Raw genomic sequence first — 16,480 nt, 5'->3', positions numbered from 1 at the left:
TGCTGGCTCAGCCACTTTTTTAAAAATGTTATTTGTTAAGTGCTGTTTCTATTCCAGGCACTGTACCAAGTGCTGGGGTAGAAACGCTCTGGGCATATTACTCCCCTCCTCAAAAATCTTCAGTGGCTACCAATCAATCTGCGCATCAGGCAGAAACTCCTCACCCTGGGCTTCAAGGCTGTCCATCACCTCGCCCCCTCCTACCTCACCTCCCTTCTCTCCTTCTACAGCCCAGCCCGCACCCTCCGCTCCTCCGCCGCTAATCTCCTCACCGTACCTCGTTCTCACCTGTCCCGCCATCGACCCCCGGCCCATGTCATTCCCTTGGCCTGGAATGCCCTCCCTCTGCCCATCCGCCAAGCTAGCTCTCTTCCTCCCTTCAAGGCCCTACTGAGAGCTCACCTCCTCCAGGAGGCCTTCCCAGACTGAGCCCCTTCCTTCCTCTCCCCCTCGTCCCCCTCTCCATCCCCCCATCTTACCTCCTTCCCTTCTCCACACCGCCTGTACATATGTATATAAGTTTGTACATATTTATTACTCTATTTATTTATTTATTTTACTTGTACATACCTATTCTATTTATTTTATTTTGTTAGTATGTTTGGTTTTGTTCTCTGTCTCCCCCTTTTAGACTGTGAGCCCACTGTTGGGTAGGGACTGTCTCTATATGTTGCCAATTTGTACTTCCCAAGGGCTTAGTACAGTGCTCTGCACTCAGTAAGCGCTCAATAAATACGATTGATGATGATGATGATACAAGCTAATCAAGTTGGACACTGTCCATGTACCACATGGAGCTCACAGTCTAATCCCAGTTTCACAGTTGAGGTAACTGAAGCCCAGAGAAGTGAAGTGATTTGCCCAAGATCACACAGCAGACAAGTGGTGAAGGTGGCATTAGAACCCAGGTCCTCTGCCTCCCAGGTCCATGCTTCTTCCATTAGGCCAAGTGGCTTCTGACCTGGAAATCTTCTCCCTCTGACTTGAAACTGAGCATGCCACTTAACTTCTCTGTACCTCAGGTTCCTCAACTGCAAAATGGACATTCAAAGCCTGTTCTCCCTCCTATTTGACTTTGAAACTCATGTGGGACAGGGACTGTGTCCAACCTCATTATCTTGTATCCACTCAGTGCTTAGAACAGTGCTTAACACATAGTAAGTGCTTATCAAAAACCATTTAAAAATTAAAAAAGATCACAGAGGATGGCAGTTGCTATTCAGATCCACCTGAAATTGTGGATCATCAGCTTCCAGTCCTTCAACCCAATTGCCACTGGCCACTCCGCTCATCTAACAGTCTCTTCCTGCCTCATCCCAATTTGGCCCTCGCCCTGGGACCCCATCTCCCCACTCACTGTCATAATAATAATAATAATGATAATAGTACTTGTTAAGCACTTACTGTATGCCAAGCACCAAACTAAGTGTTGGAGTAGATACCATATAATCAGATAGGACATAATCCATGTCCCACATGGGCCTCACAGTGCTATTCCCATTTTACAGATGAGGTAACCGAGGCCTGGGCAAGTGAAGTGACTTGCCCAAGGTCACACAGCCGACAAGTTGCAAAGCCGGCATTAGAACCCAGGCCCATGCTCTATCCGGTAGGCAAGGCTGAGTCCTTCCTCCCCAGCTCTCCACCATGCAACCGCCCGCCCCACCCCAAGATGGAACAGGGGGATGTCGTCACCCCGCTGGGTCTGGAAGCATTAAATATCCAACGTGGCCATGGGCTTCATCTGGCCATCTGTTTCTCAGTTTCTTTCCCACCGGACTCTGAGAGTCTCTAGGCAGTGGCTGGGCCTCATCCATTGGCAGCAGACCCTGTTTTGTGCTTGGCACCAGTGGGGCTGGGGAGTGGGGCTGGGGGGGGCATTGCAATGAGCAGGAGCATGGGGGGGTTTCTGCATCCACTCATGGAGATAGAACACACCTTTAGTTGTGCCGTCATCCCAGAAAAGCTCCCCTCTGGCTTCGTTGTGCTCGTCTAGTGAGATGATGAGCCCCAAGGGCTTTGTTCGACTGCAGGGAGCGAAAGTGGAATTAGGCCCCTGAGGGGCCCTGCCTGGAGCAGAGTCCGGCCCCCAAGGGCAGATGACTCTGGGGACCAATGACCAGTCCACTAGCAGCAGAGGGCTGTTTCAGGCCTCTGAGTGTGACAACATCCCTCACCCACATGCAAACCAGCAGGAGAAACAGGAAATGTCAGTGAAACCCAGGAAAGAGGGCTTATCTGCCAGCAGTTCTGCCCATCTGGGCACCCTCCCATTGTGAGAAAAGGAAGTAGAAAAGTAGGAGGGAGGGGAAGCAGGGCCAGAGGAGAAGCAGGTGGGAGGGGAAGAGGAAGCAGGGCAGGAGGGAAGCAAGGCAGAAGAGGAGGCAAGGCAGAAGGAGAAGCAGGCAGGAGGGGAAGTAGGTTCAAGAGAAAGCAGGGCAGGAGGGGAAGCAGGCAAAGGAGAAGCAGTCAGGAAGCGAAGCATGCCAGAGGGGAAGTGGGTGGAAGGGAAAGCACGCAGGAAGGGAAGTGGGTGGAAGGGGAAACATGCAGGAGTGGAATAGGCCAGGAGGGGCAGTTTGGAGCCTTGTTACTTTCCTGGCAGGAAGCCCCACTCTCGCCCCCACCCAAAGCATTGGAAGGTGAGTGGGTTGAACCTGCCTGAACCTGGAAGGGGAGGTTCGGAGCAGTGAGGTGAAGGCAGAGGATCTGGGCCTTCCCCCAATACCTGGTGGTCGTGGTCATGGCTGGTTTCTGGGTGGGGAGGATGTGACCCCCTCGCAGGTGGAGCCCCAGTCTGTCTACTGGAAGATGCATCACCACCTTCTGCCTTTGCCACTGGCTCCGCACACCCTAAGGGTCCAGAGAAACCAAGACATTTGCCCAGGTGATTTTCAACAACCACCTCCATCCATCCCTGCCAGTCTGCCTGCCCTGTTCCCACCTGTCTACCCACCCATCGGCCTGCAGGCTCCCAGCTGAGTCCTCCATGGCTACTGTCCTTCTCCCCAAAAGTCTTCCCAGAGTCTGTCCTCCTCAGCCTGCCCAGGACAACCTCCCCACCTACCCCAGCCACCTGACACCCTGGCCCGCACCTCTAGGGAACAGCTTCTGGTCTCAGTTCCCAAGGCACCCAGAAGCCAACCATAAAACCCTTCCACATCTCCTCCAAGAGGCCTTCCCTGACTTAAGCCCTCATTTCTCATACTCCCCTCCCTTCTGTGTCACCCATGCACTTGAATCTTTACCCCTTAAGCACCTGATTAATTCATTCATTCAATCACATTTATTGAGCACTGACTTTGTGCAGAACACTGTATTAAGTGCTAGGGAGAGTACAATACAATAATAAAGAGACACATTCCCTGCCCACGAGCTTACTTGATATCCACTTCACCTTAGCTCCACAACACTTATGTACCCATAGATAATTAATTTATTTATATTAATGCCTGTCTCTTCCTCTAGACCATAAGCTCCTTGTAGGCATGGATAGAGCCTATCAACTTGGGAGAACTCTATTCTCCCAAGCACTTAGTACAGTCAGCACTGATTGATGGACTCATTAAGGCAACAGCCACATCCTGTGACCACTGACAAGGCAACTCTATGCCCAGGGTGGCCAGTGAGGGTTAAACAAGCCCTTATCATTAGAGAATTTCAGCCAGCACCAACACAAGTTGTTGCCCTCTGGCCACCCCCACCCCCACCCCCCCACTAGGTCCTGCACAGTGTAGGTTGCGGAGGCAGAGATGGCAGAAGGTGGGCATGTGGTCACCTAAGCCTAGCAGTTGGCCTGTCCCTGATCCTCCTCATAGTCATGGGGCCCTCTGGCCCAAGGTTGACACTCCGGGCAGGTGTATTCATTCATTCATTCATTCAATAGTATTTATTGAGCACTCACTGTGTGCAGAACACTGTACTAAGCGCTTGGGAGAGTACAATACAACAATAAACAGTCACATTCCCTGCCTACAACATGCTTATAGTCTAGAGTGGGGGAGAAAGACATCAATACAAATCAATCAATCAATCTATCGTATTTATTGAGCGCTTACTGTGTGCAGAGCACTGTACTAAGTGCTTGGGAAGTGCAAGTTGGCAACATATTGAGACAGTCCCTACCCAACAGTGGGCTCACAGTCTAGAAGATACAATTACAGATATGTACATAAGTGCTTTGGGGCTGGGAGTGGGGAAGTGCAGAGGGAACAAGTCAAGGCAACACAAAAGGGAGTGGGAGATGAGGAAATGTGGGGCTTAATCTAGAAAGGCCTGTTGGAGGAGATGTGCCTTCGATAAGGCTTTGAAGGCCATGTACCAGAGGCAGGGTGAGGGAGTGGGTCCCAAGGTGGGGAAAGGAGCCCTATGATCACACAAACCAGAGAGAGGTCAGCCTCTCTGGACATGCCCACCACTTATGTCCATTTATTTACCTGTAATTTTTCTTAGTGGCTGAATCTCTGCTACCTTACCTTGCTGATTTCGTACTACACTCCAGTTGGCACAGTCTGCTCCTCTAATGCCCACCTACTTACTGTTCCTCAATCCTTTCTATCTTACTGCCAAAATCCTTGCCCAGGTCCTGCTTCTTGTCTGGAATTCCTTCAGAGCCTTATTAAAATTGCATTTAATATGCTTTGTTTTGTTCTCTGTCTCCCCCTTCTAGACTGTGGGCCCACTGTTGGGTAAGGACCGTCTCTATATGCTGCCAATGTGTACTTCCCAAGTGCTTAGTACAGTGCTCTGCACACAGTAAGCGCTCAATAAATACGATTGATTGATTGATTGATTTCCTTCAGGAGGCCTACCCCAACTAAGTTTTCTTTTCTCTCTCCCTTCTGCATCATCTAGGCATTTACATTTAATATTATATTATACATTTACTACTCACTCCACCCTTAGCCCACCAGCATGTATGTACATATCCATAAATTATTTTAATGTCTGTTTCTCCCTCTAGACTGTAAGCTCCTTGTGGGCAGGAAATGCGTCAACCACCTCTGTTATATTGTATTCTCCAAAGTGCTTAGTATGGTGCTTCCCAAACAGTAAGCACTCAATCAATACTAGAATTGATGGATGGCAGGGATCAAGTCTACTAACTTTATTGCATTCTTCTTAATGCCTGGTACAGTGCTCTGCACAAAGTAAACAGGAAATGCTACTAATTGATCGATTACCTCACCCTGGTCTCTGGCTACACGGGGGAAAATTAGGGCTCAAAGGATAAATCAGCAGAATGCACTTACAGTTTCATAGTCATACCAGATGGCATCAGGCATGTAAGCAGTGATGTTCTCTGCCCCCTGAGACAAGAGAAAAGCATCAGTGTTCACGGACAGAGCTCTTGGCAATACAGGACACCCAGTCTCATTGCCACGGGGAGTGTGGCCACCGTAGACACTTTCCAGGAGGATGGTCAGTGTTGCCTTTCCTTCCTCAAGCTGCTTATGCAGCAGCCTGAAGGGGTTCTGGGAGGATTGTCAGTGCTGGTTTTCCTCCTTCTAGCCACCAATGGCCCTAAGGGTTTCTGGGAGGCTTCACGGAGGATGAGAACAGTCTCTCTGTCATCGGAACCTGGTTAGAGTGGTGGCCCCTCCCTGACCCAACCCTCTCTGCTATTAGACAGGAGACTCCATTGTCATCTGTCACCTCCCTGAACAGAGTTCTGGGTGTGTATGGGGCCTGGATCTATTTGCCATCAGGGAAGGAGGATGAGAAGAAGGAGGAGGGAGAGGGAGAAGAGAAGGAGGAACAGAGGGAAGAAGGGGAGGAGAAAGGAGAAGGGTGAGAGGGAGAAGGAGGGAGGAGCTGGAGAGTGGCGGTGGGGAATGGAGGCAGTGCAGAGGGAGAGAGCACCAATGAGGAGTGGGCAGACATGTCAGTCCACAGTGATAGTCACGCAGGCAGCCAGAAGGCTCCCACAGCCTTGGGTGGGTCTTTAGACAACAGAAGCCCAGCCGATCAGAGGATGGTTATGGAGAAGAGTGTCTGTCACCCTGTGGTGCCCTGCCAGGGACAGGACCTTGGGCTGGATGGACCACTGGCTACCCGTGGGGCCACTGACCAGTTCTCACATTCACAAAACAGCACACTTGGGAGTTGGGGAGGTGGCCATATCCCAAGGGGGGTGTGTGTGTGTGTGTGTGTGTGTGTGTGTGTGTGTGTGTGTGTGTGTGTGTGTGTGTGTGTGTGTGTGTGTGTGTGTGTGTGTGTGTGTGTGTGTGTGTGTGTGTGTGTGTGTGTGTGTGTGTGTGAGAGAGAGAGAGAGAGAGAGAGAGAGGGTATGCGCACACCTGTAAATGGCAGAGCACATGTGCAAACTTACTTGCTCCAGGACTGGTGTGATAAGGAGTCCTGGACCCCACAGGAACTGCTGGGAGATGCCCCAGGTTTCTGAATCACTGTAGAACCTAAAGCCAAGAGAATCAGAACGCTGCCCCAGTCCCTGCTCCAGGCCATTCTGCACTGGTTTGGAGGCCAACCCAGCAGAGAGGCTGGGGTCAAAGGGACAGGACTGGGATTCCTTCCTCCAGGAGACTAGAAGCATAGGTGGAGATCTCTGCAGGAAGAGGGGCTTTTTGGGAAGGGGCAAAGGGTCAACTGCAAATGCTCTGGGGGAATGTCCCGGCTAATACAGAGGACAGCAACATCACACTGGCTGCATTCCAGGGCCGGGAAGAGGTTCTGGATGGGGAAATGGACTTGTGGTGCCAGAGACCTGGGCCTGGTGTCCCACTCCAGTTTGTTGGAATCTGAATTCCCCAAAACTTCAGTCTCAGCTTGGAAATCTTTGCTCCCCTAAAACTGTAACATCGGCCTGGGGACTTTGATCTCCCCAAGAACTGTAGCTTCGGGCCAAGGACTCCAATCTCTCCTAGAGCCGTAACCTCGGCTGTAGGAGTCTTTGGCCCCCTGAAGGTGGGCCCCCCAAACTCACTCGTGCATCAGGGGCCTGGCCACGGTGCTCCCCTCAGTGTGTGCTCGGTAAAACAGGGTGTAGAGGTATGGCAGCAGACTGTAGCGGATGTTCAGGTAGTGCCGTGAGGAGTTGGCCAGGAGAGAGTCGCGTCCAAAGGCAGCGGGATCCTGGTCCTGGAAGGGAAGGTGACAAGGTCCCAGGGGCCACACTGCACCAACAGAACTGGTAGCAAGCTCCACTCATGGGCCTAGCAGACACAGACTCCTCCCCTCCCTCACTACCTAATATCTTCAGCTTCTCATTCTCTAATGGCCCCTCACCCTCAGCCTTCAAACCCACACACAACTCTCCCATTTAAAAATATTATCTCTCAACCCAATTGTTCCTTCCTGCTATCTTTTTATTCATTTATTTTGGTGTTTATTAAGCACTTACTATGTGCCAAGCACTGTACTAACTGCTGGGATAGCGACAAGATACAAATGGCTCCTCCACTGCCTCTCACCCTCTCAGCGGGGGCAACCCCCAAGGCTCTGCTCTAGGCCTTCTGCTCTACACTCACTGTCTGGGGGAACTCATCTGCTCTCACAGCTTCAGCTTCCACCCCAATCCAGATGACTCTAGACCGCAGGCTCCTTGTGGGCAGAGAACGTGACTATGGACTCTGTTGTATTCTGTTCTCCCAAGTGCATAGTATAGTGCTCTGCACAGAGTAAATGCTATATAAATATCACTGTTAGACTGAAATCTCTAATTCTATCTCTCTCTCCCAAATCTATCACCGACTTCCCTGCCTCCAGTCTCTCCCCTCTCCAATCTGTATTTCACTCAGCTTTCCAGCTCATTTTTCTGCAGTACTGTTCTACATAATAATAACATAGTTGCTAAGTGTTTACTATGTGCCAAGCACTGTTCTAAGCACTGAGGTAGATACAAGATAATCAGGTTGTCCCACATGGGGCTCACAGTCTTAATCCCCATTTTTGCAGATAAGGTAACTGAGGAACAGAGAAATGAAGTGGCTTGCCCAAGGTCACACAGCAGACAAATGGCAAAGTCGGGATTAGAACTCATGTCCTCGGTCTCCCAAACCTGTGCTCTTTCCACCAAGCCATGCTGCTTCTCTGGGGCTACATATATCTCCCCACACATTAAAAATCTTCAATCATTGCCCATCTCTCTCCAAGACTCAAGCAGAAACTCCTGACCACCAAATTTATAGCGATCAATCCCCACTGTTTGTAAATAATGTCTTTCTGTCATCCCCAGTAGATTGAAAGCAGTTTGAGGGTAGAGACCTCATCTTTGGCTTCTGGTGTCCTGGCTCAAGTGCCTGGGGCAGTGCTCTGCATGCAATAGGCAGGCAATAAATACCATTAATGCATTAATTCCTTCAGTCCTTCACTTACTCTTCACTGGCCTTGTCTGAAACTAACAATGAATTGCAGGTGAAACCAATCTTTCCACAAATCAAAATCGAATCAAAATTAAAATGTTCCCACAGGAGACAGGCTGCACCTTCATATTCCAGGAATCTGCTGTTCTTGGGGACTGCCACAGGATCCCCTCGATCAGCAGAATGAGTCCAGGTTGCCTGGACCCCACAGAGGGCTCTGCAGCCCCTGACTGGGCTTGGGAGCCCTGGACAAGTTTCTCCCAGCATAAACTGACTTAGGACCCGAAGACGAGGTCCCAGAGAGAGGAACAGCTCCCACTCTGTATTGTGAGCTCATTGTGGGCAGGGAATGTTAGTTTATTGTTATATTGTACTCTCCCAAGTGCTTAGTACAGTGATTTGCATACAGTAAGTACTCTTGTTATATTGTACTCTCCCAAGTGCTTAGTACAGTGATTTGCATACAGTAAGTGCTCTATAAATACGCTTGAATGACTGATGGGAGAGGCACAATGGGTGTGAGAAGTCTCATGGGACCGCCGGGCTTACCCGAAAACCTCGACCATTGTGATTCCGAGAAAAGGGATAAAAGGCTCCGAGCTGCATCCACCGTGCACACAGTTCTTCAGTGACATTCCCCGAATATCCACAAATGTCTGGACCCACCTGTAGGAGGCATAGTTTTAATTGCACAGGCCACTCTCACTTCTGCCAGATTCAGACAGACCCAAATCCTTCCTGCTTCCCAGCATTCCACATTCCAGCTCTCATTCTTACAGACCAGGCATAAACAGTCCCAAATGTGTCCTCTACTTCCCAAATTTTGCCCACACAGGCCTCCTTTTCCACCTGCCCTCTGGTCACGGCTAGGTTGGCAGCATTTGCAGACCAATCCAGTGATATGGGGTTGGAGTGAGGGCTGCTCACGTAGGAGTAGGGAAGGTCTCTGGGCACCAGCACTGGGAATGGGGTGAGGGAAGCCCATGAGGGTCTCTGAGTCCCTGTATCAGAGCTGGGGTGAGGGCTGCCCAAGCAGAGGTGAGGAAGACTCTCTAGGCCCCTGCCCCAGGGCTAGGGTGAGGGCCACCCATGCAGGAGTTGGGAGGGTCAGGATTAAGGCAGTCCATATGGGGGTGGTAGAGGGTCTCTGGACACCTGTGCCAGAGCTGGGGTGAGGGCTGCCCATTTTTGGGTGGTGAGGAGCCCATGTGGGGCTGGGATGAGGCCAGAGCATATGGGAGTGGTAGAGGGTCTCTGAGCCACGGTATCAGGGCTGTGGTAAGGGCTCCCCTTATTGGGGTGGAGGAGGGTTTCTGGGCAGGCTGGGGTGAGGGCCACTCATACAGGGGTTGGGGAGGATCTCTAGGCTTCCATGCCAGGCTGGGGAGGATCTCTAGGCCCCCACACCGGGCTCTGCTGATATTAGTGGAACAGAGTCATGGCACTCACCAGGGGGATCCCAAACAGATTGAACTCAAGCATCCCAGGGATGGACCAGCGCAGGTCATCCCAGGTGGCTGCGTTGTCCCCCAGCCAGTGGGCTGCAAACTTCCCCGAGCCAGCAAAGGTGGACCGTGTCAGGATGAAGCTTCTGTTAGTAGAGTAGATGCCTTGGGCAGCCCTGGTGGGAAAGACATCTGGGATGAGGGGGAAGCTTGGCAGGGGTGCACGGGATCTGCAGGGGCATACCTGCTGACCCGTTGACCCTGCCTGCAGTGGGCAGAGCCCCACTCACTGACCCCATTGTCCTGGGTGTGCCATCTGCTCTCCCGTTTATTTCCCACAGGCCTCAGAGAGATGGAGAGAAGATGCCCCTACTCTGCTTGCTGTCTGGGGTAGGGATGAACTTGGGTTTCTCTATGGATAAGCTGTCGTTCCCCCAGCCCCCAGGGAGAATGAGGGGTCACCAAGTGTCCTATGAAAGTCACCCAGCTGGCTGGAGCTGGACATCCAGTGAGGGCAACTGACCACCTGGAGCAGGACACTCAGTGAAGGGCCGCTGGCCACCCAGAGCAGGACATCTGGTGAGGGGTCACTGGCCACCTGGAGCTGGCCACCGAGAGAGAGAAGCAGCATAGCTTAGAGTGGATAGAACACAGGCCTGGGAATCAGAAGGACCTGGGTTCTAATGCTGACTCTGCCACTTGTCTGCTATTTGGCCTTGGGCAAGTCACTTCACTCCTCTGTACCTCAGTTACCTCATCTGTAAAATAGGGATTAAGAGGGGGAGCCCCATTTGGGACAGGGATTGGGTCCAACATGATTAACTTGTATCCTCCCCAGCACTTAGTACAGTGCCTGGCACACAGTAAGCATTTAACAAATACCATTATTATTATTATTATTATCTACCCCAGAATTTAGAAAAGTGCTTGGCATATAGTAAATGCTTAACAAATACCATTATTATTATTGTTATTATTATTCTTATTATTAGAGAGGCCACTGGAGCAGGATACCCAGCAAAGGACCAGTGACCACCTGGAGCAGGACACTCAGCAAAGGGCCACCCACAGTAGGATACCCAGTGAGGGGCTTCTGGTGGCCTGGAGCAGGGCACCCAGGGGAACCACCTGTTCCCTCTGAGTTACCGATGTCATCAAGGATTGTTTGGTCCACCGTTGCAATGGGGCTCAAAGAAGCAGGAAGTGATGTAAAAAGGGCCAGGCCCCCCAGCGGTTCTGGCTCTCCTGACCCACACCAGGGTGAGAACACACTCAAACACTTTTCTGAGGAATCACTGGGTTGCTTATGGTTGATGAGAACAGAACCCCGGAGGCCATTTGGGGAGATCCACAACCTTATCCACAACCCGGAGGGAGAAATTAATGCAATGAGCTACAGTTTGCCCCTGTTAGACTGGAAGATCCTCCTCCTTCTAGACTGTGAGCCCGTTGCTTGGTAGGGACCGTCTATATATGTTGCCAACTTGTATTTCCCAAATGCTTAGTACAGTGCTCTGCACACAGTAAGCGTTCAATAAATATGATTGAATGAATGAATGAATGAAGACAGGGTTCATGTCTACTAACTTTATTGGACTCTCCCAAGCATTCAGCACATGCTCTAAACACAGATTGTAAGCTCCTTGAGGGTAGGGATTGTGTCTTCTAACTCTTATGTTCTCCCAACCACTTAGTACAGTGCTCCACTCACAGTAGACTGTAACTTCCTTGAGGGCAGGGATTCTGTCTACGAAACCTATTGTCACCTCCCAAGCTTTTCAGTACAGGCTCTACACAGAGCTGAGAAGGAGCATGACTTAGTGATAGAACAAGGTCCTGGGAGTCAGAAGGACTTGGGTTCTAATCCTGGCTCTGCCCCATGTCTGCTGTATGACCTTGGGCAAGTCATTTAACTTTCCCCCTCTCCATCCCCCCCATCTTACCTCCTTCCCTTCCCCACAGCACCTGTATATATATATATGTTTGTACATATTTATTACTGCATTTATTTATTTATTTATTTTGCCTGTACATATCTATTCTTTTTATTTTATTTTGTTAGTATGCTTGGTTTTGTTCTCTGTCTCCCCCTTCTAGACTGTGAGCCCACTGTTGGGTAGGGACTGTCTCTATATGTTGCCAATTTGTACTTCCCAAGCGCTTAGTACAGTGCTCTGCACATAGTAAGCGTTCAATAAATACGATTGATGATGATGATGATGATTTAACTTCTCTGGGCCTCATTACCTCATCTGTAAAATAGGGATTAAGACTGTGAGCCCCATGTGGGACAGGAACTGTGTCCAACCCGACAACCAGTGTCTAACCCAGTGCTTAGAACAGTGCTTGGCACATAGTAAGTGCTTAACAAGTTCCATAATTATTATTATTATTCCTAAACCCTATGGAGGGATGCGGGTGGCCCCCGTGGCCTCCATCCAGCTCCAGGCCAGGGGCCGCGAGTGAGGTGGGGCAGAAAACAGAGGCCCCTGCTTCGGGGAGTGGCACTGGAATGACTTACTCCTGAGTGGCGGCCGCCATGGTGAGGCCATACAGCCCGTGGAGGTCATAGTGGAAGCCACCGTGCTGCACCGCGTCCATGCACAGCGTCCCGGAGAACAGCAGCCGGTCCACGATGCCTGCCAGAGAGATGTGACCCATGTCCTCCCAGGCACAGAAAGGTGAGGGATGGTTGGGAGAGGGGCGTGATGGAATGTTTCTGCATCCAGGAGCCAGGCCTGGGGCTGGGGTGGCTGTGGATAAAATAGCCCCGGCCCACCTTGCTCTTCCCTCACCAATATCTGCAGCAGAGGCTTTCTCAGCAACAAGAGGCTCAAAGGCCTGATGCTGCACCCATGTCGGGTAGGACCAGCCGGAAGGATGCCCGGCTTCTGCACTTGGGATCCCGGAGAGGGAGCAGGGGATGAATCGTCCAATCAGAGCCTTGACATCACCAAGCAGCCTCATATGGGACTGTCCCAAGGACAAAATCAAAGCCCAGCATAGCTCCACCAATATCCAGTAGGGGAGAAAGAGGAACTAAGGGGTTAATGTGGCTAGTCCTTGTCCAGATTTTAATCTCAAGGCATTTAGAGGGTCAATGGGGTGGCTTTTTAGCAACCAAAACTTCTGCTCAACTGTTGCTCATCCTGCCCAACCTTTGATCATCACCACTGGCTACCCTGGGATGCTGGCCTGGTCCACAGAACCCGTGCCCAAGCCAGTGCTCTGTCAGCTGGAAAAACAGCTGAGAGGAAATTGGTATTTGGGGATATTTTCAATGGGACACATGGCTGGGAAAGGTGCAATTTCATCTTTTCTTTTTATATAACTATAAAACAACAATTGTCTTTCTGGTGAGCCTGTGAATGTGTGAGTGTGTGTGTGTGTGTGTGTGTTTGTGCATGCACACACAATCCCTTAATACTAGTGTTCATATATGTCCGGGGAGAAATGAAGCAACAACGTACTAACGCATAAACAAATGGTGCAGCTGGAACAACCAAGACCACCACTGTAATAATCCCATTCAGCGGGATGCAGCGCCCGCAGCGCCGTAAAAACAGTTTTCCATGTAATCAGTACCCCTTTGGGTAGGGGCTGGGACAAGCTTTCACGAGTCTTTAGCTCCTGGCCCACCTTTTGCCATAAGAGGAGCGCCGCGCCTGCCGCCCGCTCACCCCGCCCGGAGGAGCCCCCAGTCAATCAATCAATCAATCAATCGTATTTTTGAGCGCTTACTGTGGAGCCGACATGGCCACCGTCCCCACCAGTGAGCCAGCGAGGGAGGGAGGGAGGGAGGGAGGGGCGGGGCCCCCACCCACCTCGCTAACCTTAACCTCCTTTCCCTTCTCTCCCCGCCCGCCCCCCCCGCCCCGGAAGCAGGATTAGAACCCATGATCTCTTGCTGAGTGCTTTCATAACTCCTTAAAATCAGTCCATTTACTGAGCATGCTCGGAAATCCGTCAAATCACGGATTTAACGATTGAATGAAATCAGCCTATTTACTGAGTGTCCCTAAATCCGTCAGATCCTCCTATTTACTGAGCGCTTTCGGCAATTTGTCAACGGTGGTATTTGTTAAACGCTTACTAGGTGCTGAGCATTGTTGTAAGCGCTGAGAAATCGTCATGACTGAACTCCTTAAAATCAGCCTATTTCCTGAGTGCTTTCGTAAACCTGTAAAGTCAGCTATTTACTGAGCGCTCCTAAATCCGTAAGATCCTCCTGTTTACTGACCGCTTTCGGAAATCTGTCAAATCATCCTATTTACTGAGCGCTCGTAAATCCCTAAAACCGTAATGACTGAGAATTTTCGTAACTTTTTAAAATCAGCCCATTTACTGAGCGGTCTCGTAAATCCCTAAAATCAGCCTATTTACTGAACGCTTTCATAAATCCGTCAAATCATCCTATTTACTGAGCGCTCTCGTAAGTGTTTTTTTGTCTGTCTCCCTCTTCTAGCCTGTGAGCCCATTGTTGGGTAGGGACTGTCCCTATATGTTGCCGACTTGTACTTCCCAAGCGCTTAGTACAGTGCTCTGCACACAGTAAGCGTTCAATAAATGCGATTGAATGAATGAATGAATGAATGAATAATAGAAAGAATCAAAGACACAATGGGTAAGACTGACCTGGAGTAAAAGGTGGGTAGTTCAGCGTGTTATTGGCACATCCTTTATTGGAACCATGAGCCAAGTTTGAGACTTCATTCATATCCTGGGATGATGCAAGATGGGGAAAAATATATTGTTAAAGGATCCCCTTTGTTTATATATTTTTATTTTCTCCTCCTACATTCCTTTAAAATGGATAAACTATACCAGTTAGCACCATAGATTCAGGGGCGCCTATACTGAATTTGGAAGAAAAGTTCTTTCACACTATCTCTGGTGATTTACATTTCATGTCAACTAGTTAAGCTATAGAAAGTAACTTTCTTTCCATTTTTATTAATGTTTTGATTGCATATTGAAATGGTTTCTCCAAAACATGTAATAGAGCATTGAGTCAGAGATCACCTGAGATAAAACTTAAAATGAATGGAAAGTGAACTTCCATGACACCTGAAATATTCGCATAGGTCTCTTATGAGATAAAATTGTTTAGGCTCATTGATCGTAAATCTCTGAGGTTGATAACAGCAGCCCTGTTCATACTCATCTGACAGACTGTGAATGGACTGTGTCAAATTCCCAACTGTGCATTCTGTCCTAGTGCTTAATACAGTGCTCTGCACACAGTGAGTGCTTAATAAGTGCCCTCAGTTAAGCTGCCCAAACCAGGCTATTTCCCAAGGCTCCGCCCTGGGGTCTGTAGTGTATCTCTGCTGCTCCTCTCCCTTCCCTCTTTTCTCTCCCTCTCCTACTTCCTCGTCCCCTTCCCCACTTTCCCTGTCTCTGCTGACTCCAGGTGAGATCTTCCGGTGTTTTATCGATGTGTTTTCCAAACTGCACACCCATCCATCAGACCTGCCCTGCATGGGAGTGGAAACATGTGCCTTCCTTCTGGAGGCCTCTCTCAGGTGCCCGGTGCAGCATCCCACACTCAGAGGTGTCAGCCAGGGTCACCAATTAGTTGACTGACCAATGGTACCTAGCTAGCAGCTGCCCAAGGGCCGAAGAGGAGGAATCTGCTTCTAAACTCCAAAGGTGGCTAGCCCCCTTCACTGTCCCAGAATGACATTTCCCCATATAATGCCCCACCACCACCCTCAGCATTTATGTCCACATCTTTATATTTGGTGGCCTCCCCTACCTGAAATTTATGTTAGTGTCTGGAGCCCCAACTACACTGTAATCTCCTAGAGGACAGAAATATATCTACTTGTCTCTACTGTACTCCTCCAACTGCTCAGTGCAAAGACTATAAGCTCCTTGATGTCAGGGATCACAGCTACTAACTCTATGATACTCTCCCAAGTGCTCAGAACAGAGCTCTGCATGCAGTAGGCAATCGGTCAACACCATTGACCGACTGGTTGATTGACTCACAATCCAGATGCCGTCGAAGGCCAGCTGTTGGTGGAAGAGGCGAAACTCTTGGGCCCACCACTGCGCACATGCTGGGTTGCTGTAGTCGGGGAACACAGTGGGTCCTGGCCACACCTGGGGGATGGGATGGAATCCCTGTCAGCAAGACCAGCCGTGAACACGATGGAGAATGAGCCCATTCCAGGAGGGTAAAAACCTAAATGAGGTTGCTGAGGGAAACTGGGCCACGTGGCTCCCAGTCCAGCCACCCGTGCCTGCTGAACCAGAACCCCAGATTCGACAGTTTGAGCCACAGCAAATCCGTGGAGAACCCGAGTTCTGATCCTTGGGGTCAGAGGGTCAGAGATAGCCCCAAGATCTTGGGAAGTGTGGGGTGTGCTGGGAGATGGCCAGCCAGCTGCTGTGATGTGGTTTGACCGAGTGGCTTTGTGGAGACTTTCTGCAGGGCGGTAGGACTAAGGGAGCAAAAACAGCTCACCTGACCCAACGTCCAGGCCTGTCCCCATTCCCATCACCATGGATACTCACCTCTCCGATGAGGGGGGTCACCCCGTCTGATGAGTTGACCCAAACATTCACGTCAGACCCCCGTTCGTAGGGGCCATAGGAATGCGTGGGGATGCCTGGGTCCTGTGAGAACAGAGACAATCACTGGGGAGAAGGGAGGCCACCACACACCTCCCACTGATGGCACAGTGGGCCAGGGGCTGTTTCAGTGGA

The 16,480-nt window shown here is 50.3% G+C and overlaps 1 protein-coding gene across 1 annotated transcript in view; it reads right to left on the bottom strand.

The window, feature by feature from the left end:
* Positions 1 to 16,480, bottom strand: part of MGAM (maltase-glucoamylase) — a 135,109-nt gene that overhangs the window by 91,916 nt on the left and 26,713 nt on the right. Inside the window, exons 11-21 of the mRNA XM_038760646.1 lie at positions 16,289 to 16,390; positions 15,761 to 15,874; positions 14,402 to 14,486; positions 12,288 to 12,405; positions 9,771 to 9,942; positions 8,871 to 8,987; positions 6,944 to 7,098; positions 6,332 to 6,416; positions 5,253 to 5,309; positions 2,729 to 2,853; positions 1,939 to 2,027 (exon numbers count right to left, since the gene is read on the bottom strand). Of these exons, the coding sequence (XP_038616574.1) occupies positions 1,939 to 2,027; positions 2,729 to 2,853; positions 5,253 to 5,309; positions 6,332 to 6,416; positions 6,944 to 7,098; positions 8,871 to 8,987; positions 9,771 to 9,942; positions 12,288 to 12,405; positions 14,402 to 14,486; positions 15,761 to 15,874; positions 16,289 to 16,390 (1,219 nt within the window). The remainder of the gene's footprint in view (positions 1 to 1,938; positions 2,028 to 2,728; positions 2,854 to 5,252; positions 5,310 to 6,331; positions 6,417 to 6,943; positions 7,099 to 8,870; positions 8,988 to 9,770; positions 9,943 to 12,287; positions 12,406 to 14,401; positions 14,487 to 15,760; positions 15,875 to 16,288; positions 16,391 to 16,480) is intronic.

Source organism: Tachyglossus aculeatus, chromosome 2 (assembly GCF_015852505.1).
Source record: "Tachyglossus aculeatus isolate mTacAcu1 chromosome 2, mTacAcu1.pri, whole genome shotgun sequence".
In the NCBI taxonomy this organism is placed as follows: domain Eukaryota; kingdom Metazoa; phylum Chordata; class Mammalia; order Monotremata; family Tachyglossidae; genus Tachyglossus; species Tachyglossus aculeatus.
Note: the sequence above shows the minus strand (reverse complement) of the source record. Positions and strands in the feature narration are given on the sequence as shown.